Source organism: Mastomys coucha, unplaced genomic scaffold, assembly GCF_008632895.1.
Source record: "Mastomys coucha isolate ucsf_1 unplaced genomic scaffold, UCSF_Mcou_1 pScaffold1, whole genome shotgun sequence".
In the NCBI taxonomy this organism is placed as follows: Eukaryota; Metazoa; Chordata; class Mammalia; order Rodentia; family Muridae; genus Mastomys; species Mastomys coucha.
This window is the reverse complement of record NW_022196891.1, coordinates 87,936,371-87,958,409: the sequence shown is the minus strand read 5'-3', so window position 1 is coordinate 87,958,409 and position 22,039 is coordinate 87,936,371. Positions and strand designations below refer to the sequence as shown.

The window sequence follows — 22,039 nt, the reverse complement described above, 5'->3', positions numbered from 1 at the left end:
TTCACTGGTGCCACTTTCTAATTTGGTAAGAACTAACAATTTAGGTTCCAGCTAGTATGGATATATTTGTTAATTACAGTGAATTTGGAGGTTTTAGAGTCCACCTTAAATTTGGGAGAAGCTATGAGTAAAGTGTGTTCCGTCCTGAAGTGGGCCCAGTGTGCCATGTGGATTAGAGCTGAGTGTTGTGGGCGCAAGCTTCTCTTCTAAACAGTAGCTGTCTGCCATCTGAGCACATCAGGGCCGGTTCTCCTTTAGCATCTGAGCGTTTCTACATGATGGGATAAAGCTATTCCACACAAACTATCAGTTTCATGTACTGAGTTTATCAATTTCCAAGTGCACTGTTCCATGTTAACAATTAATTCCAAGTTTAACAGTTTTCCATGTTCACCAATTTCCAAGTCCTGACTTCATTTCTCCAGGAATGCCACTCCACGTTTGACCAGCAGGTGGCAGTACACCATTAATGGATTCTTGGATTTCTGCAGTCCCCCTTCCAGGTTGTCCTTCATAGCATTTGGGGGGGAAAGCCATCCAAACTGTAGTCTAAAGAGAGGCTTTGTTGTGATCGTTTGTTTGAAAGAATTGCACCTTCCAGCTGCTTAGCTGCTGTGTGCATGAGCCACGGGTCGTTCCTCCAACTCTTGGGCAGATCAAGTTAGCAACAAGAAGAAACCCAAAAAAGTAGATTTCTCTTTCTTGTTAATGGGACCTCCAGAGGGAGGCAGAGCCTGCACCTCGTAATCCCAAAGGGATTGGAGCCTCAAGCAGCAAAGCATCCCTTAGAACTGAAAAGCTCTGCCGGTGGCTGAGTAGGTGCTCTTCCTTCTTCAGTGGCAGAGAGCTGTGGTAAGGGGCCAGCATGTCAGTGGACAGTGACAGGGGAAGGTAAATAGAGTCCCTGGCAGCAATTCCCCTCTCCCACACTCGCCCCTCCCCCCAGCTCTGACCTGAGTCCTGCTGAGATTGTCACTAAAGCCAAAGCTCTGCTGCCTGGTTAGACAGTGAAGTCCAGAGGCAGCTGAGGAGAGCTTTGCCCTCTTGTTTGTCCAGTGCAGCCTGCCCCTGCCCTCCTCCCTCCCAGGATCCTTATCATCTGTTTGTTCAAAAAACATCACCCACCTGCCTGTACTTTATACTATCACCGTATCCTTTTATCTTGCGGACGATGTGCCTTGATATTTTGAGAAAAATTTCCAGTAACAGATTCGATTTACATGGACAGAAACTTGAGCAAATGCCAGACTAGCAGGGGGGCTATTATTCTGTTCTATAAATAAGTTTAGACCAGAAAACACTCACAGAAACCTGGGAATCAACATGTTTTGGTCTAATTGAGGGGAAAAGCAAGATAGATAAATTTTGAAATGCAAATGGTCACCTTCTGTTGTTTAAGAATTACTTCTGCCAACCTTGTGATCTTGGATTTAAGGCCACAGACCTCCAGCCATGTCCACGAAGGCTCACAAGTTTCTGCAGTAAAACTAAGAACTTGAAAAAAAAAAGTCGCCTTTTATGTTAAAGCAAAGAGATCCAGCAACACAAAGACAAAACCCACGGAGCTCTGTCTGTCTGTGTCTGTGAAAAAGCCGACCCTTAAATGGCTGCAGCTGCAGGTTCATCAGGAGGATCTTGAGAATACGAATTTACGGAGCAGACTTAGCCCTGTTCTCAAAGTTGGACCTTTCAGGTTCATTTCGTATCTTTTGATTAGCTAACAAGGTTTTTACTCAATATATATCATTCATGGTAAATAGCTTTCATTCCACAGACACACAGAGTGACGGGGAGAACGAGATAAAGCAGGGCTGTGATGTGCCAGGTAGGCACAGGGTGTGCAGCACTGAGTAGGTCTGCAGCCCCGTCCTCAGGAGCTCCTAGACACACTAGGCTAGGTGGTGGATCAGAAGCCAGGGTGTTGCTCACTTCTCTGTGGAGTAACTTGGATTTTATTTCTAATACTCGTGGTAACTTGGATTTTATTTCTAATGCTATAGAAACCACAATTTCACCAAGTTTTTGACCCAAGGATTTAAAGTATTTCCCCACTTAGTAGCATAGAATAAATTTTGTTAAAACATTTTTAGTGTAATAGAAAAATAAAATACAATGCCGGGGCTGTAGTTAATGTTTTCATAGCAATATCTTTTACCGCCAAAGGCAGCTAGAAATAGAACTTATACTCTTAACCATGTGACATACAAAGACTGAAAACTCAGTGTTCAGCTAGCTCAGGTGAGCAGGATTGGCTGCGTCCTTCTTATCAAGCTAATGCCCTCACCCACGCGCCTGGTCTTCATGCATCTCTTCCACTGATACTTTTAATCCCATTGTGAACCCTTAATTTTAAACACTTGAAACTTGCGTTGGTATTTCTCACAGACTAGTTAACAGACTGGAGTCTTATAGGTGAGTGTGTGTGTGAATTGAAGAGGACCGACACACTTCTCTCCGCAGCCTCATCTGCACACTCCCAGATGTCAAATGACAGCTTTGCTTCCTCTGTTAGGCGATTTCACACTTGAAAACAGCTCACAGCTGACGGCAAAAAGTGAGACAGAATTCAGTCTGCAGAGTTAAGGGTAGAGCAGGACACTCAAGCGCCTCTGTCCCGTGCTCCCCAGAGAGTCTCCAGACTGACTAGTTGCACAGAGTGCATGGATATATTTGGGGGGAGCAGTCTCTCCTGCCTTTCCCCATAAACACCCTTCCCCTCCATTTCTTTCTTGGTAAGTGTGGTACTCAGCATTGTACTTCAGGATTTTATATGACAGCGAGGGTTCAACCCAGGGATGGATTAATATGTGTTGAGCCCGTCAGACACTCATTAATTCAGAGATTTCAGTGTCATTAAGAATTGCCAGGCCCTTATGACCTTGGACAAGTTATATAAGGTTTTTCAGGATTCCTCTTCATAGTAGTAAGTAGATTGTTGAATAGAAATAAAATCACCTATGTCAGTCGTACAACATACTTATAAAAAAACCTGGTCAGAATTCAAGTTCATCAAGGGCAGAATCCACCTACCAGTTGAGTTCAAGGAATTACTTTACTTGGAAGACTTTTAAAGTATATTTTCATATGTCTGTAGAGTTTTTATAAAAACTATAAAGAATGGAAATGAGGGATTTATTGAAAAAAATTTCATTTAGAGGAAGAAGCCAGACACTTTAGAATACACCAAAAGATTATCAACAGGATAATAAGAATGAAAGAAGCGAGGTTTATTTAAATATGAGCATTTAAGAGTTGTAGACTGATTTCAGCAAACAGGAACAAAATAAATAAAGCTGTGTATTTGGAAATCATGAGGACATACTCAGGAAGCGGGACCGTGGTCCTAGGGCAGGCCTTTCCTCTTCTGGGGAAAGCAATGGAAGGCAAGGCCGAGTTTAAAGCTAGCTTGGGAAGAGTTGCATTTGTGGCTTGGTAGAATTTGCCCTTGAGCAAAATGTTCAGTAGGTCACCGGTACATAGTGTTTTTGTGTTTTTCTGGACTGATCAGCAAGTGTCTTTCATCTTTTGATTCCAGTTCTTGCTGCAAAGCCAATTTGTTTCTTTCAAGGAGAGTAAACTGTCCAGTTTCCAGTTCACACTTGCACTCCACTACATGCCAAAGCAAAGGGGGCCAGGGAAGCCTGTGTGCCGCCGACGAGAGGGAAGAATGGATATGGAAGGGCTTGAAGGTCTGCTGGCCTGAGGTCTATCCCAGACCCAGCTCAGAAGGGCCCTGGAGCCTCACATGAACCCTAACTTGACCTGACACCTTAACCGAGCTAAGTTCCCAGTTCCCATACTGGCCACAGAGTGACTACAGAGAACGAAATGGTGGACACTGAAGAGCTTAGCTCCTGCCATTTAGTTAGTATGTTAGAGCTATATATGTCTGGGCCCCGTAAGAGAAGAAACTCGTCAGCTCCTAGAATTAGAAAATGTGTAAGGGTGGTCAGTAGTCAGTGCTCACACAGGAGAGGTGAAACACAGCATCACTTTCTGTATCCTTCCACACAGCCTGGCATTCAGTGGCAAGGGCAGCATCAGCAACTGCTGTAACTAACAGAGTCAGCAGCTTTATTTTGGCTCTTAGCTTTGGAGGTTCTAGCCTGTCTGAGCTCAGTGGAACAGTTGCTGTATAGCACACAGGAGTGGGTGGGGCCAGAAATTCCCCTCAGCCTGGGCCCAAAGATCCCCCTCAATACATGTCCCTAAATGACCTAAAGACCTCCCATGAGGCCGCAGCTCTTCCTTCCTTCCTTCTGTCCTTCCTTCCTTCCTTCCTTCCTTCCTCTCTCTCTCTCTCTCTTTCTCTCTCTTTCTTTCTTTCTGTTTTTCAAGACAGAGTTTCTCTGTGTAGTCCTGGCTGTCCTGGAACTCACTCTGTAGACCAGGCTGGCCTCGAACTCAGAAATCTGCCTGCCTCTGCCTCCCAAGTGCTGGGGTTAAAGGCGTGCACCACCTCTGCCTGGATTTTTTTTTTTTTTTTTAAGATTTTATTTATTTCATGCATATGAGTACACTGTTGCTGTCTTCAGACACACCAGAAGAGGGCATCAGATCCCATTACAGATGGTTGTGAGCCATCATGTGGTTGCTGGGATTTGAACTCAGGATCTCTGGAAGAACAGTCAGTGCTCTTAACCACTGAGCCATCTCTCCAGCCCGAGGCCACAGCTCTTAAATGTTCTTTGGCTTCCTATAGTGCCAAGCTGGGGACAAGCTCTTCAGCACTCAGACCCTTGGGGACTTTAATATCCAGACTTTGGACCATTAAGAGTAGATTAATTTCACCTGCCGTTTTCAACAACCCCCTTCCTCTCTGATCTTATACTTGCTCTGTCTTCCGGGGGAGAGGCCCTGGAGCTATGGCTGCGGAGTGATGCTTCCTGTGGTGATGCTGGAGTTGATCGGGACAGTTAGGCAGCTGGCTGCAGTGTTGCGCCCTCATCAGAAGTCAAGGGGCTTCTGTTTGTCTCTGATTAGCTGAGAAGATAGAAGGCTGAATTGTGGAGTGTGTGTGCATGTGCCTGTGCTCGTGCGTGTGCGTGAATGTGAGTGTGTGAGAGTGTGTGAAGGTGTGAGTGTGTGCGAGTGTGTGAAGGTGTGAGTGTGTGAGAGTGTGTGTGCAAGTGTGTGAGTGCGTATGTGTGTGTGAGTGTGTGTGCATGTATGCGTGTATAAGTATGCGTGTGTGTGCCTGTGCTCGTGCGTGTGTGAGTGCATGTGTGTGAATGTGTGCATGTGTGTGAGTATGAGTGTGTGTTTGCGAGTGTGTGCACGAGTGTGTGAGGGTGTGAGTGCGTGTGTGAGTATATGTGTGAGTGTGTGTGTGTGTGCATGTGTGTGTGTATGCCTGTGCTCGTGTGTGTGTGTGATTGCATGTGTGAGTGTGTGTGTATGTGTGCGTGTGTCTGTGTGCACATGTGCTTGGGCCCACGCATGCCCATGTTTTACTCATGCATGTGCAGACCATAGTCCGGTGTGTTCCACTATTGCTTTCCATATTATTTTTGTGACAGTCTTTCAGTGAATGTGGAACTTGCCATTAGGCTAGACTGCCTGGCTAGGGAACGCACAGGTTTCTGCCTGTTCTGTACCCTACTGCTCCACTCTGCCTGACTTTTAGTGAGTATGTGCAGAAGTACTGCCCCTGAGCTGCCCTGCTGGCCTAGAGTGCTTAATCGTAAGCATTAAGTTCTTAGGGTTTTCAGGAGCTGCTTTCATTTAAACCGTATCCCCATTTCCTATAAAATCTTGTCGGTTTCGGTCTCCGTGCCACATCGAGGGCTCATTCCTTCTAAGCAATTCTTCACAAACATTTCCTTCAGACAAATGTCTGGACATGCTAAAGTTTTAAGAAGTTAATGGCATACCTCACCCAGGGCTTACTCCTTCTATGCAGTTCTTTGTAAAGATTCCCTTCAGATAATGTCTGGAAGTGGTAAGGTTTTTAAAAAGTTAGCGGTGGTAAGGCAGGTGGGGCTGCCGGAGCTCTGTTAACAGCAGAGCATACTGCCTTGGCCCGCCTAGCCCGGGAGAGCAGTGGGAAGAGCGCTGCGCCTGCCATCCTCAGTTTCCAGTTAGCCTTTTTCTCATCCATCAGCCCTAATGGCTTTGGTCGGGAGCACCATGACACCCGATGGCCGTTCAGAGCAGAACTGTTGTGAGATGATCAATGCAGAATGGAGCATGCTGTTGGCTCCTCTGCTAGAAGTGCGGGCTGCGGGACGAAGCAAGACTGCGTAGCATTAGGAATCAGTCATCCAGAAGCTACATGGCACCTAACTGCTCCTTATTTCATTTCCCAAGAAAACAGCGTGGGCCGATACCTATAAACTCCTTGAACAAGTAATTTTTAGCCCCAGAGTGCTGAATCAAGTGAAACCAAAGTGTTTTGGCCCAAGTTGTGCAGGTAATTCAGGAAAGTTGAGAACACAGGTGCCAGGTCACCCTAAGGAGAAATCCAGGCCTAAGTGGGAGGGGCCTCACGTGAGCCGGCCCATTCCGCCTGTTTTCCACCCCACAGCAGCCAGGGCCAGTTTAGCTAACCCACACTGAATTAGGAGAGCAAAGCAGAAAGCAAGGCTGGAGCCCGAGGTGAGTCCAGAGCAGGGCTGTGCAAGGTGGAGGAGCTCTGTGCCCTGTGCCCTGTGCCCTGGAAGGACAGTGTGAGGCACTAACATAGTTGTCCTCGGACAAAATGCCAGCTGGTTAGAGCCACGTGGCTCAGGGGACATCTGAACATTTAGACTGTTCTTATGTCCCGCTTGACAAATGTGCCACATGCACAAGCAATAAAGCAATGACAGAACGTGGGAAATACTGAATGGACAGCTGAGCTGGCAGTGTTCAAAAGGATGGGCTGAGAAGTGGATGCTCCTGTTTGTCTGTCTGTCTGTGGATTAGAGCTGCCTTAGAGCTGCTGTGAACAATTAGGCAGGTAACAGTCCTGTTCAGATGAACTGGCTTTGGACCTGAGGTCCCTGTAAATAGCTGTGAAGTTTCAGACTTAAACTTCAGCTGCTAAGCTTTGATAATCTTGTTCATAGATGTTAGAGGAACCATCCAAACCTGTAATGAAACTCGGATTTGAAGATGGGGTGTAGGGTGTAGCTCAGAGACAGCCTACGATTGCCATTAGTATTGCAAGTAAGTTTCACACTCTGTTGCTGTGGCTTCATTTGTTACATTTTGTTTTAGTTGTGGGAACTTAAAAACAAAGGCTTGTAAACTGGACCTGGTAGCACACACCTGCCATGTCCACATCTGGAAGGGCTGAGATGGGAGAGTCCTGAGTATGTGGTCAGGAGCCTCTGTCTCAACCCTTAATTCTCAAAGAAAGTATTTTTTCCTGAACCTAAAGTAATGCTCTGGGCTTATCTAGGTAGTGGGTCTGTTTATAATTCTGTTTTTGAAAACATTTAAAAATAATCTGACAGCAGTGGTCCCAGGAGAACTCAGCAAGTGTCAGAGTCTGTTAGTCAGGCACTGGGTTCCTCATGGTGAGCAGAGACAGGAGACCTGGACTCCTCTCTTGGCCCAGCTTTCTTTCTGCCTGGCTTTGCCAACCTTTTCACTTTTCGCAGGCCCCAGTCACACACAGCAGAGCAAACCATCATCCAGAGGCAGCTACCGTAAGAGGTGTCACTGCACTCCCTAGCTGAAGCCACCATCAACTTGCTAACAGTGCTGCAGTTAGCAACTGAGTGACTTCCACTGCCACTGTCTCTAATCTGTGTTCCACTTGCCACCGTGTGAACATCAGGTGTCATTTAAACTTCATAGTCTACAAGGTGTAAAAGTGCAGAGGACTTGAGATGAATCTTGGCTCTTAAAAACAAATATTCTAGGATCTTTGTAGGTACTTTGAATGCTACGAATTACAAGATGCACTTGGATTATGTATTCAACACACATTTGTTAAGTGCCTCCCGTGTCCCAGAAACTATGCTTGGGAGCCAGAAATAAAGACATAATTGGTATAATATTGACAGTTCCTTTTGAAGTTCTATCAAAGGAGAGTACCCCAACAGAGGACATATACAACTGGCTAGCTAGGATGTTAACAGGCCGTCATAGGCAGCTAGTTATATTTATAGACTGGAATTGCACCGAGCAAACAAAGGACACGCTTAGCTGTCTCTCCTACCACAGTTGAGTCCGTATAATGCTGGACACAGAATGTTTTCCTGTGTGCTTCCTTCTCTCTGGTCTTTAGCCATCAGCTGTAGTGGACGACTAATGCTTAGCCCCCACATAGAAAATCTTTACACACAGCAAGAGCTGGAGAGAAATTGACTAGGATTTTGTAATTCTAGTCCCTTTCAATTAGCAGCAGATGCTGCAGGGAGAGCTTGTGTGTGTGGGAGCATGGGACTAATGCTTCCCAGCGCTAGCTATGGGACACGTGGAGCGAGAGAAAGATGTTCTTTCCCCTGGCTCACGTGTATCAGTAATGACAGATGGCTTTATTAAAGCACTTTTCCTTACTATGTGCATGCATTACTGGTGCCTGGCTTCTTGTAAATACTTTACAAAATCTTGACTATTTTAAACTTTCTAAATATGTAAAAATTTCACAAAAATTTAGACATGCCAAGCTCCCCCTAAACACACACACAGACACACACACACACAGACACACACACACACACACACACACACACACACAGTGTTATAAGTGTGTGCACGGTGCTTGATTTTAAGTTAATGAAATTTTGCCTTTATTTTTATATAGTTTCTCTTTGACCCCCAAAGGTGCTATGTTTTTGTCTATTTTTCCAAGAGAGAATTTGGGATTTCTGAGAGCTAGTTACTCAGGGGCTGCAGATATGAGGGGGTTTGGTTGCTAATGCTCCTGCAGCACAGACAGGATTTGTGTTTGGACTCCAAGCACCCACATAAAAAGCTGGGTGCAGCAGGGTGTCTTTCATTCCAACACTGGGTTAGGGTAGATAGAGGGATTCCTAGAGAACACTGGCCACCCAGTCTAGCCAAACTGGCTAGCTCCAGGTACAGTGACAGTCGTCTCAGAAATAAGTGGAGAGCACATGAGGAAGACCCCCGATGTCCAACCTGTAACCACCACTAACATGCACACACATGCACACGCAAGGTAACCAACACTGACACACACATGCACGCGCATGCACATGCACACACACGCGCACACACACGCAGACACACACACACACAAGGTCAGACAGTGTAGCTACTACCAACATGCATATGCACAGGCCAGGCACTTAGACAATGTAGTCAGCACTGACATGTACACATGCATGCACACGGGCAAGGTCAGGCACTTAGACAATGTAGTCAGCACTGACATGTACACATGCATGCACACATACAAAGTTAGGCACTCAGTTTTTGTTTTTGACAATTTTGCAAAACACTGTAGCATAAATCATGCATATTTCTCCCTCTTTTACAAAGAGAACTTCTGCTGTCATTTTAGTGTAGTATGTGAGTCTGTTTAAGATTGGTCCAAACCTGATACATGCTTGTTATGTTACTGATGAGGCATTGCTTGAGTGTGTGAATGTTGATTTAATGGAGTGTTATTTTAAAAACTTTATTTACTATAATTTCTGCTTTTTCACTGAGTTTTATTTTTACCCCCCAAAAGAAAAGAAATTAAGTGTCTAACACTTAGATATTTTACGAGTTTAGCTATGAAGAGCAACGCAGCCTGTCCCGAAAGCTGTAGGTATGTAGCTATGTGCCCCTTCTGCCTGCCCCTGGATGTTGTGGCATTGTTTGTGTGTTTGCTTTTTGAGACAGTCTTACACTGTAGCCCAGGATGGTCTGGAACTCACTATGTAGCCTAGACTCCTTGCAAATTCAGGAGTCCTCCTGCTTTCAACTAACGCTCAACGGTTGGAATTCCAGGTGTGAGCTATCATGCCTTTGTCTAGAAGGAATACTTAAATAATTAAAGAATTTAGGATTAAAGGATAATTTACGTGTAGAATTTTTCTACACGTAAAAGTCTCTTTAAAAATTTTCCAATTTATTGCTCTCCTTCAGTCTTAGAGAAAGCCAGTGAACACATGTTGCTGGGAGAGCTTACGACTTGTCCCTAGAAGGCATTCAGTGTCTTTTAAAGGAAAGACAAGTTCTGAATTTGGGATGTTGGAGATGACAGCACTTAAAATGCACAGTTGAGCCATCTCCATCAGGCTTTGCAGGAAGGTGGCTTTCAGTCAAAGTCTTGGTGAGTTTAATCTGCAGTTTCTGCTTTTCTCAATTTTCAGATGTGGCTTCCAGAAGAGTTTTAGCTCTGCCTTTCGTTTTATTTTTTTACTTGAGCCTTTGATGCACACTAAGTTGATATGGCATGGTCCAGGGCTGCACTCCTGGCCCTGCAGATGTGAACGTGGCGCTGACTCTGCATGCTGGAGTTGTGCTCTTGCTCCCAGTGTCTGTCAGATTCCCTGAAGCCTGTGAGCAGGCTTGGCTGGGTGTCTTCGCCACTTACCACGTGGTTAGAGAGCGTTTCTCTCCGGGGTGGGGGTGGGCAGGGCAGGATCTCCTTTTGTAGACAGGTGCTCCTTGAACTCAGGGTTTTTCTCCTTAGCCTCTGAGTGCTGGGATCATAGGCTCAGAAGTGAGTCCACACTGACTCAGGAGCTGGCTCCCTGCGCTCTGCTTTTGGCCCTAAGGAGGAGATTCTGACGACTGGCAGCCATGGGCTAAGCAACTCTCATTCTGTGTTTTAGGAAGCCATGGATGGTCAGCGTTGATAAGACCACACTGTTTTTCTGGAAACCCGTGTGGCTTGTGAGACAGTCAGCCCTAGTGAGACAACGGTGCCGTTGCATACGTGATGCTGCAGTCTTTGCTGTTCTAGCCAAGAAGCATGATGGTTGGATCTTCAGTAGGAATCAAGATTCTGTACTGAAGTTAGGAACTGGGATGGGTTGTAAAATGAAATTCTGTTGAGTATTGTTAACTGTTGGCACATGCTGTGTGGCCTCGCCAGTCTTTGGGTGAGCTGGAATATAATTCAAGCCACTTCCATGTCTTTATACTGTGAGAAGAGGGCGATGCCCCTTCCGTGCGCAAGCCAAGAGTGAGTTCTGAGGGGAGGAGGGAGGGAGGGTGGCATGGTGGCTGGTGTGGCAGTGGATGGAGGTGGAGATAAAGCACACCTGTTCACCTCGGTGTTCTCCACTCCTTGGCATCTTAAGTTAGTGGGAGGAGGAGAAGTCTCGAGAACAGTTGAGAACAGCTCTTGAACACTTTTGAAAGCACTTTCAGGATGATAGAATCAAAACCGCTGGAGGTGGACAGGGGAAGAGATGGCTGACCTCATGTAGGGCAGTGCAGCCAGAGCCCAGACAAAAACCTCTAGTTCTTAAATGCTACAGTCTCATCATGTTTTTGTGAGAAGGACCTAAGAAGTAGTTTTCTGTGGGAAGTGTGTTTTCTCTGGTCACTTTGCTCAGTGCCTGTGAGACCTCTGTACTTGTGGGAGCAAGGACACTTCCCAGCCCAGAGGTTGCCAATACAGTGGTGGTACTGGGGCACACAGGAAGTCACACGTGAGGTGTGCAAGAAAACCAGTTTGAAATCGGTAGACTGTCCTTTCACACACTTCAACGAATTTTTAAAATGGAGTTAGTTTTAAAGGGATTCCCAGCTTCCCTGCTACACAGTGTGCATAAAACAGCCACATGGCTGTATGTGGCATCTCCTTACATCCTCTACATTAAAGACTTAGTTTTGTCTCAGTGTGGGGGAGAGTGTACAGTGTATGTAGGGTTGTATCCAGTGCTGTTCAACACGTGGGCTTCTGGCTGACCTGTCTGTCTCCCATCTCACTGTGGGGGTGCTGGTTATGGATGTCAGCCATCACATTGGCTTTCACATGGCTACCAGGCCTGTGTAACAGGCACTTTTACACCTGAGCCACCTCACCGGCCACATGCCGGACTTGTGGTGAACATATCAACTGTCTCACAGCTGCTTGTGTAAGTCAGTGCCCTTGCTCTGCACTGGACTTGTAATATTTAGGAGATTTTTTCAAGTAAAGCAGTTTTAGAGCAATGGGTTTGACAGCCACAAAAACCTCAGTTACTTTTTAGCCATGTAATTTCATCTTATTAAGAGTCTTATATAATTTATTAAAAGGAATAATTATTTTTTAGGGCAAGGCAGCCAACATCATGCATTCTGACAAGGAAGACAAGAGAAACTTTGTTTAAATCCTGTGAAACGGTTCAGGAGTGCGTAGTTCCCTTGCGCCCCTGCTGCCCAGCTGCTAGGAAGTTAACTCTTTGCTGTAGATTAGACTCACAGAGGAAAGCCGGGCACAGCGGCTGTGACGTCCTTGACACAGTATTGAGGTTCAAAAACTGCATGCACAACACAGCGGCCTTTCTATTCTTGCACACAGGCTCTCAGGTAGTCTCATTTGGTCTCTTGTGATTTGAGCCTGGAATGTTCCCTGAGGCTGTGTGCCACAGGTGTGGCTGTAGATTGAGCTTCCAGGGAGTGAGCAGGGTGACCAGTTAATGGAGTGCTGATTTGATGGCTGGAGGTGGGTGGGCCTCCTGGTGGAGAAGGTGGGTCGCTCAAGGCATGTGCTGCCAAGGTGCACCTTGTCCCCAGCCTCCTGGTCTCCATGAAGGGAGAACTTTGCTTCATCATGCCGGATTTTCCTTTTTTTTCTGGAACCATGAACCGGGAAGCTGTCCAACCCAGACTGGAGATTACAAACTGTGAGCCAAAGCAAGTGCCTTGAGTGACATCAGAGACTTTGTCACAGAGATGAGAACCAGTGTAAGGCCAGGTGCCTTTAGAGTATGGAGCTAGTTGTGTCTGAGGGAGAACCAGGGGAGAGGAAGAGAAGCCGGAATGAGGGAGGGCAGCAGCGGCAGCAGCTCCAGGCACAGTGCAGGTGTCTCTGTCCGCATCTGTGGCGCGCCCCGAGGAGCTAGTGCGCACAGAGAAGTGAGGAAGGAAGTAGGCTTTATTCCCAGGGGCCATCACCCACTTGCTGTCCACAGCTGCAGTTGTATTGGTAATTGTCTACCTGTCAAACACCTGGATGATGTGACCAGGGATTTCAAAGCATTAAAGCCAACGAATCTCAGTCATAGAGGACTAGTGGGCCAAATCCACAGCATGGTGAAGGATCCTCTGGTCTGTCTCATAAAGGACCTGGTAATCTCCACCCAGGGACTTGGGACGGCTGAGGCGGTGTGTGTCTCCAGTGACCAGTGAAGTAGAATTCTGGGTCTCTACATTCTTCTATCTGGCATGCCTGCCAAGTTTACCTTGTGTCTCAAAGAGAGTCCTTCTCTCCCGCCCCACCCCCTCCTCCAAATTCCTCCAGGCTCAAAAGATCCAGTATTTGTCCTGTGTCTGGCACCCTTACCACACACCTGCCATATTACCCGTGGGAGCAGGTTCCCACCCTGTGGGGAGACAGCGTGACTCCAGTCTGGAGCTCCTTAGGCAAGTTGTGAGACCCAACAAGGCATCCTCTAACATGCGTATTCTCCGAGCTGGCTTGGACTGCATCCTCTACTGCTCCCAGAGAAATGGCGTCTTTCTTCATACTTAGTCTATGCAAATAAGTTCTCTGTGAGATGTTAGGAAATGTAAAATGATTGACATATGAAACATGTTCCACACATAGAGTGCCTAGTGATTCTGACCACAGTGTGGTCCACAGTGTGACTGCAGTGCCATCGCTGTGACACTCACCTAGTCCAACAGTGCCTACACATGGTGTGGAGCATCGCCCACACATTCTGAATGGGTGACTAACCTGTTACTTTAGTCTTGAGTTCTGAACAGATAAAACCTTAATAAAACTAAGTAACATAAGACTGTCTACTCTATACTTAAAGAAATGGAATAGAGAAGAAAAATATATTCACTATGGATGCTGATAGGAAAACTTGTTTTAGATGTTCAAGATTTAACAGTATGTGGCAGAGTCTATAATTTGGGCCAATCCAGAGCCTCGTTTATGCTGCCTCTGTGTCCATACTGGCTGGTCGGATGGGCTGAGACCCTACACCAAGGTCTGATTATGTGCATGTGGCTGAGTGAGAAAGACATTTAAATGTTATTGAGTGGCCAATGAGATGCTGTGTGGGGATTTTGTGTGACCTGTCTTGTAGACTGGAAGGACATGTGCCAAGGGCTGTACTTGATGGCAGGCCTGTGACCATCTCTGAGGCTTCTGGGAACACACATCCTGGCTAAAATTTCTAAGAACCCTCCTCTGAAGGTGACAGTAGCTCTGTGTGTGTGGGTGGGGGTGCTGCAGCCCCCAAGGAGTGTGTCTCCAAAGGGTTGCTGAGTAAGGAAATGGTGGGAACAAAACTTAACCGGTAGACCCTCACATAACTCACATGTCCCAAGACTCATGTTAGGCCTTTAACAGGCAGTGCCGAGTCTGTGGAAACTGTGGAGTGCACATGGGTCCTTCCCTACACCCAGAACTGCCCTGCAAACTTGCCTGCTCTCTCACCATCTCACTGTGCTCCGGAGCTTTGTAGCAAGTGTGTATGTAGTTGATAGATGCTAGGAATCACACCGTCCTAGAGGAGGTCACTAAAACATTGTCAGTTTTCCCCCCATTCTTTTTAGTCAGAATTCTCCTGTTTGAAAACAGGCTACACTTGTAATTTGGTCCTGTGTAAAGATGTCATTCAGCACAGAGCTGCAGTGTGCATGCACTTCACAGTTTGTACACAGTGCTAGATGCTGCAGTGTGCATGCACTTCACAGTTTGTACACAGTGCTAGATGCTGCAGTGTGCATGCACTTCACAGTTTGTACACAGCGCTAGATGCTGCAGTGTGCATGCACTTCACAGTTTGTACACAGTGCTAGATGCTGCAGTGTGCATGCACTTCACAGCTTACACACAGCGCTAGATGGATCCTGGTGTTACAGTCCCATGTACAGTCTCTGGCAGGAGTTAGTGTCCATTTCTTTTCTGTTACATAGCTGAGATCTGCTCATCAGAGAATGGAGGTTGTGATTGGCAGAACATTGTGGGCAGTATCAGCCTAGAAGGTCTGAGCTGCAGGTCTCCTTCTTTGTAAGGCTGTTTGAAGTCCCAAAGAAGCATCAAGAAGCTGCTGAAATGGGTCTGCCCCTGGCTGTGTGTATGAGCAGTGGTGTGTCGCCACCTTTATGCTTGCTTCAGGATGTGAGGGTGCTGTCCTGAGCACTGTCAGGTGTGCTCTGCAGAAAGTGGCAAAAGCCAGGGTCCCAGTGCCTCCTTAACTGACTACATTTCACCATATCTCGCCAGCTTTCTAGAAACTTCTGAACATAGTCTCGAGTTGTAGGCTCCCTGTAGTCGGACAATAGTTAGCTGCTTTTGTTTGAATGATGTCAGAGAGGCAGGTACTGGCAAGGCCTTGGGACTAATCACCAGTCATTACAAAAGAATGAGATCTCAGGCAGGATGTAGTGACTGCAGCCTCAAAGTTAGTGCTCATTGTGGAGCAACCTGAAAGATGACTCCCCAAGTTCCCCCAGGAATGAAGAGGCAGAACTGTGGTGTCTGACTGTTCTAAATGAGCAGTTTTGTTGTGAGTTTAAATGGTATTTCTTCTAAACTTCAGAATGTGCCAGCTTGCATTCCACGGGCTCCCTCTTCAGGAAGAGACTGAGAGATGAAGGGGAGGCCAGGTCATCGTCTGCTGTCATGTGACAGTGGATGAGGTGTTCTCCCTGGTCTCCAGCAGGGTCAGTCATATCAACTTAGGTAATTTTTGAAGTTCCTTCTGGTTACAAGGAGTCTTTATTTCTCAAACAAAAAGTGGTTTGAAGTGGGAAATCAGCTGTGTTCTCTTGAATTAAAAGATGAGCGGGTACAGGCCTTGTGGGTCCCTGCAGCCTTAAGTACGGTGTCTTGAAGGTGCCCCTCCGTCAGCTAAAGAACAAAGGTTTCTGTTTAATGTATGTCTGTGTGTGTGTGTGGGGGGGGGTGCAGCCCTGTAGGTGACCAAAGAGAGAAGCGACTTTGAGGGATTTGAAAGCCCAGAAGTGTTAGAATTTGCTCTCTCAGCGTTAACAAGGTCACCTTGCTAATACATGTTAATTTTGAAAGTTTAATTGACCTCTGGAATTTTAATATCAACCTTTTTTGGTGTGTTTAGAGGTTGGAGCAGTCACGGAAGAAACTGAAGCCTGTGATTGGTGGAGCCTGGGTGCTGTCCTCTTTGAACTTCTCACTGGCAAGGTACACAGTGACCCAGACACCTGGTGCTCTTGTCCAGATGCCACCAGACTCCAAGTTGAGCGTGTGAGCCTTTGCCAAGCTTCAGTGTCAGAAACAGGCAAAGAACCTTATCAAGATTCGGATTTTAAAAATCATGTAACATTGAATAAATTGATGGCTAGCCTCTGCTGTGCTACAGCTACCGTCTGAGCTGTCTGTGAATCAGCAGTAACAGATCCACATCTGTGGGAGTGTAGCAGGCAGCTGTTAGAATCCTCCATATTCTTTAAGGGGCTTGTCTGAAGCTAGGGGGAATTCAATTTTTAAAAATTAATGTTGGTATTAAAGGTAACATCTTTACCCCCAGAACTGTACATTTTCCCTATCTGTTTTAGCTTGGGGATAGAGTATACCTTCTGATTAGTAACTTTTAAGCATGATTAATATTAATAAGGCTAATAGGCCCTCCCAGAGTTTTGTGTCTATTGCCTCCTGGGGAGAAACTGGCGGAGCCGTAGTCCCACTTTAGTTAAGTGTGTGAATTGGCAATGTAAGATGGCTGTGAAGCACATGGTGGCTGAGCTAGCAGCTAAACTGTAAAGTGTAACTGCGTACATGCTCAAACACTGTGATTAACAAACTACACTAGAAAGATTTTAAAGAACCTTGGTTATTTCAAAGCTATCAGTCCCTCTTCGGAGTTATGTGTAACTTAAGCTTCCCTGTTAGGATTCAGTCCCTGGTAATGAAGGAGAGGGGACGAACCTGGGCTTTGAGCATGCTGGCTGTTGGCTGCTTTATGTAGATGCTCTCTGGGCTCACAGCGGGGGGGGGGTCAGCCTAGCCTGCCTCAGTGACGCTCTGCAGCTGGCTGTGCCTTCTATGTGGATGGTGTCGGCTCTCTGCACTTGCTGCCTGTGTGCCCTGTGATAGAACAGGATGAGATGTGATTTAGAATAAGAACTGTACCTGATTGACTCTTTCAGACATTGGTGGAGTGCCACCCAGCGGGAATAAATACCCACACTACTTTGAACATGCCAGATTGTGTCTCTGAAGAGGCTCGTTCACTCATTCAACAGGTAATTGAGTCGTCCTCCTGGCTAAGTACCTCAACCTTGCAGGTCAGTAGAGCCCATGCACTAGAGCTGTTAGGAAGTTAGTTACATCCAGAGTGAACATGATGCATGTTCTGTACATACTAGACAGGCGTATGGAGGCTGCGTGTACACAGGTGGGATCAGAGAGGCTTGGGCTACAGGGACCTGTTCAAGCCAGTTCTCTAGTATTCAGTTTACACAAGCCCCGGGTGACCAGAGCTTTCCAGTTTGTGGAGCTTTGTCGTGTGTGGAGACTCTATGGTAAGGCAGTCCCAGTGAAAAACTCCACCATCCCCAGTGCACTGAAATCTGAGAGGGTTTGAGAGTCCTGTGTCTACTCAGGAAATTTAAGATTTCAGAGCTTGCGAATTGGTGTTCAGGTGAAGACGCCTGCCTCTGTAGTCCTGGGCAGGGGTGTCTGAGGAAGGCACCGTGTTGCCTGTGAGGGAAGGGGCTCGCAGGTGAAGATGCCTGCCTCTGTAGTCCTGGGCAGGGGTGTCTGAGGAAGGCACGGTGTTGTGAGGGAAGGGGCTCGCAGCACGTGAGGCAGGTCTGTAGTCCTTGTACTTCCACAAAAGTCAAAACAAAATAATGTGATTTGAAAATGGTGAACTAAAATTAGTCAGTGAATATATGGATGTTTTTAAATCGGGGAAAATAAATTAAAAGAGGGGGGTTATATGAAGAAAAACAGTACCTGTGTTCTCCTCGGTAGCAATTTTGATTCCATTTAGCAGTGCTAAGGCATAGCGCTGGAGCTGCAGAACAGCCCTTCTCCCCTGGCGGAGGAGCCCAGACAGGCAGGAGAAGGAGGGTCCTGGTTGGTGCCGTGGATGTGTTAGGAACTTGTTATTTTTGCTGGGCCTTTGACGTGGTTTAGTTATTGTGTGAGATATGGGAGAAGCAGCACAGAGGACTGATGGGTAACAAGGGAGAGTCAGAGTGAAGGGTGAACTTACAGAAGCAGTGACATGTCGTCTTCTCCAGGGTATTTACTGCAGTGAGCAGGGGGTGGAAGGATGTGGCTCATCTACAATGTGGGTTTGCTGTTGTGCACAAAAATGAAAGTGTCAGAATGGGGTAACTTGCCCAACTCTGTGAAAGAAAAATAGTCATGGGCTGGGAGTTGCTAGTGTGTCTGCCTAGCATGTACAGAGCCCAGAGTTACCTTCTCAGACTAAACAAAAGCAATGTGGCTGCACATACTTGTAGTTAAGGTTCTTGGCTACTTACTGGTAAGTTTGGGGCTAGCTAGAAGAGCCTGCCTCAAAACAAACATACAAAATTTAAAAAGGAAGAGGAGAAGAAGGTGGGGAGGAAGACGGGGAGGAAGAGAGGTGGAGGAAGAAGATGGAGAGGAAGAGGAAGAGAGGTAGAGGAGAAAGATGGTGAGGAGGAGGGAGAAGTGGAGGAAAAAGATGGGGAGGAAGAGGAAGAGAGGCAGAGGAGGAAGATGGGGAGGAAGAAGAGGGAAAGGTGGAGGAGGAAGATGGGGAGGAAGAAGAAGGAGAAGTGGAGGAAGAAGATGGGGAGGAGAGGAGAGAGGTGGAGGAGGAAGATGGGGAAGAAGAAGAGGGAGAGGTGGAGGAGGAAGATGGGGAAGAGGAGGGAGAAGTGGAGGAAGAAGATGGGGAGGAGGAGAGAGAGGTGGAAGAAGAAGACGGGGAGGAAGAGGAGGGAGAGGTGGAAGAGGAAGATGGAGAAGGGGAGGAGGGAGAGGTGGAGGAGGACACTAATGGGGAGAAGTATGGGACGGAGACACTGAGATGCATAGACACAGAGCCTCGTCTGTAGAAAGAGTAAGAGATGGCCCTATAAGATGCTCAGTTCTAGCTGCTCTGGGGTTCCATCTTCTTTATTATGGTACAAGGTAAATTGATATTTTGGCAGGGGTGTGGGGGTGGGCAGGGGAAGGCTGACACTAATTTTTTGTGTGTCTTCCTTGAAGCCAGTTATTCCCTGATGCTGAGTACAGAATCTCCATGGTACCCCACTGTGCTGCCCTTGTCTTTAGCAGGCGTCCCTATGCAGTGGTTGAGGCTGAAGGCCTGTTTCATTCTGTAATAGCAACCATCTTATCTCTGCCCAAGGAAGTATCCACTCATGCTGGGGAAATGACATCTGCCTTCAGAAGGGAGCGGGATCCCCTGGCAGGGCTTGATCTTTCTGTGACTACCTCGCAGGCTATCGAGGTTACCTTGGGAAGAGTCACCCGCAGTTCATGTGGAAGTGTCTACTCTGTTTTGTGTAGTCTCCCCTTTCTGCTTCTTGCTTGAGTCTTAGAAATGTGGACAGTGCTGAGGTAAGCGGATTCTCTTGACACTAAGAAGTCTAAGAGCCAGTGTTTGCATAGACTCAGCATCCGAGGACTCAGCCCTTCATCGGTGGGGGGACTTCATGAGGAAGACCCTCAGATAAGATCACTGTGTCTCCCTGCTTGGCACTGTCACCAGATAAGGTGAAGGAGCTTATTGGATGGTGCGGAGTTCCTCCTGTGGCCTCTGCTGGCTGACCTGTTCTAAGCAGTGCAACCTTTGATTTCTCTTGACCCTTTGGTGGCACTTGAGATGGCAGGGTGAGCAGACAGCTGTAAGGAAAGGAGTTATAGGCAGACAGTGAACCTTGCAGAGCTGCAGAGGAGTCTCCAGACTAAGGAAATTGATGCCAGCGAACGTTAAGTGCAAACTGTAGGACTTCCACATTGGAAGCTATGTTTTAGTCCATCTAAAGAAAAAGAGCTTGTCTGTGGAGATCCTCCCTGAGGGGGTGTGCGTGCCCCACAGAAGTAGTCTCTGATGTTCAATTTATTAAAATATTGGTATATTTCAATCAGCAGATGGGCGCTGTCTTTGAAATGAGTTTAATGCACTTAGGATATTTCTATTATATTTATAATAATAGCCTTAAAGTTCATCTTAGTGGGCTGGAGAGATGACGGTACTTAGGAGCACTGGCTGCTCTTTCAGAGGACCTGTGTTCAGTTCCCAGCACCTACATGACAGCTCACAGCCACCTATAACTGCAATTCCACTGGATCTGATGCCCTTTTCTGGCCTCTCTGGACAACTGGCTTGCATGTGGTGCACATACATACACGCAGGCAAAACAGTCAATCATACACATCAAATAAAACAATCTAAAAACCCATACCTTACAAGCTTCTAGTCTAAAAGTTCTTTGAACAATTAGCTTTAATGAACAGTTTTATGTTAATTTATAATGCTACCAAAATAATTTCAGGTAAAAATTTATTAGTATTTTGTTTTTTTATTTATTTACTTTTGAAACAGGGTCTTACCGTGTAACTCTGGCTAGCCTAAAACTGTAAGACCAGGCTGGCTTTGAACTTAGAGTAGTCCTACTGTCTGCCGCCTGAGTTAAAGGGATTAGGTATGTGTCACCCAGGCACTTTAGAAGTGTGTGCTGCACTTTCTGTGTTTGGTAAGACCAAAGAGAAGGAATGGGTTCTCAGACTTTGTGGTTACATATTTGGAGGCTCTTTATGCTGTGGGTGTGGTATGGGTTCTGGAGTTGATGTGCTTAAGTTAAAATTCTCGCTTGGCAGCTTAATGCCTGTATAATCTTAAGCAGGTGCTGATTTCTTGGAGTCTCTGTTTTCTCTTTATGAAAGGAATGAAAGATAGATGTCCATAGAGTTACAGTCAGTCCCTAAGTTAACCCATGTTATTCAGCCAGTCTCCTACCTGTGGGCAGAAGCTTGACTGGTTGACAGCCAAGCTATAGAGACAGGGAGGCTCAGCTTAAAATCAAAACCAACAATGAGAGATGTCAGAAGTGCATTGCAGATAGCTCAGAGTGTGTATGTGTGTGTGTGGGGGCAGTGGGGGAGTGTAGGTGTGTGTCTCGGCAGACTTTCAGAGCTAGCTGAAGTGGAATCCAGTCAAAGAAACAGACCAAGGGCTATGATGGTTTGTAAGGAGAAACTTTAGGGAAATGTGATATGAAATCTAGCTCAAATAGAACAGTGGATGCAGAGAAAAGCAACACTGATGGGCATCGTCTCGGGGTGACAGCAGATGTAGGGCTTAACAAGACTCACAAGTTAAGGGATAGTGTCACAGCTGTGAACTAAGTAGGTTTCAAACTGGAAGCTTAAGGAAAAGCAGGTTGGGAAAAGGTTCGCTTAAGAAGTTCATTGAGTGAAAGAAAGATGTCCCTGAGAAGTGCAGCGGCACATCCGAGACAGACTCAGGAGCCTCCGTCAGTGCGAGTGGCCCAGTCTGAAACAGTCCTGGTCCAAGAAGAGCAGTGGGCAGGACCAGAAGGATCTGCAAGGTAATGCTTTCCTCTCAGATGTGCCAGAACCTAAAACAGGACTAAAAAGGACTCCAGAAGGAAACGGAGCTGGGAACAGTCACAGAAGGACTTGAAGGAGTGACGACTGAAAATGTTCCTGGTTTCCTGAGCAATACACAAGAAACTTAGCACTAGGCGGTGTGGCGCACGCCTTTAACCCCAGCACTCGGGAGGCAGAGGCAGGTGGATTTCTGAGTTCGAGGCCAGCCTGGTCTACAGAGTGTAGTTCCAGGATAGCCAGGACTACACAGAGAAACCCTGTCTTGAAAAACAAGAACAAAAAAAAAAAACAAAAAAAACACAAGAAACTTAGCAGGCTCCTCAGAGAAGACCGAGGGTCACACGCAGACACGCTGATGCAGCTCGATGGAAGGCAGACTCCTCAGAGAAGACCGAGGGTCACACGCAGACACACTGATGC

The 22,039-nt window shown here is 46.6% G+C and overlaps 1 protein-coding gene across 4 annotated transcripts in view; it reads left to right on the top strand.

The window, feature by feature from the left end:
• Positions 1-22,039, top strand: part of Rps6kc1 (ribosomal protein S6 kinase C1) — a 156,769-nt gene that overhangs the window by 129,904 nt on the left and 4,826 nt on the right. For all 4 annotated transcript variants that reach the window (XM_031338665.1, XM_031338655.1, XM_031338672.1 and 1 more), the window contains 2 exons: positions 16,140-16,222; positions 17,188-17,283. In XM_031338665.1, the coding sequence (XP_031194525.1) occupies positions 16,140-16,222; positions 17,188-17,283 (179 nt within the window). The remainder of the gene's footprint in view (positions 1-16,139; positions 16,223-17,187; positions 17,284-22,039) is intronic.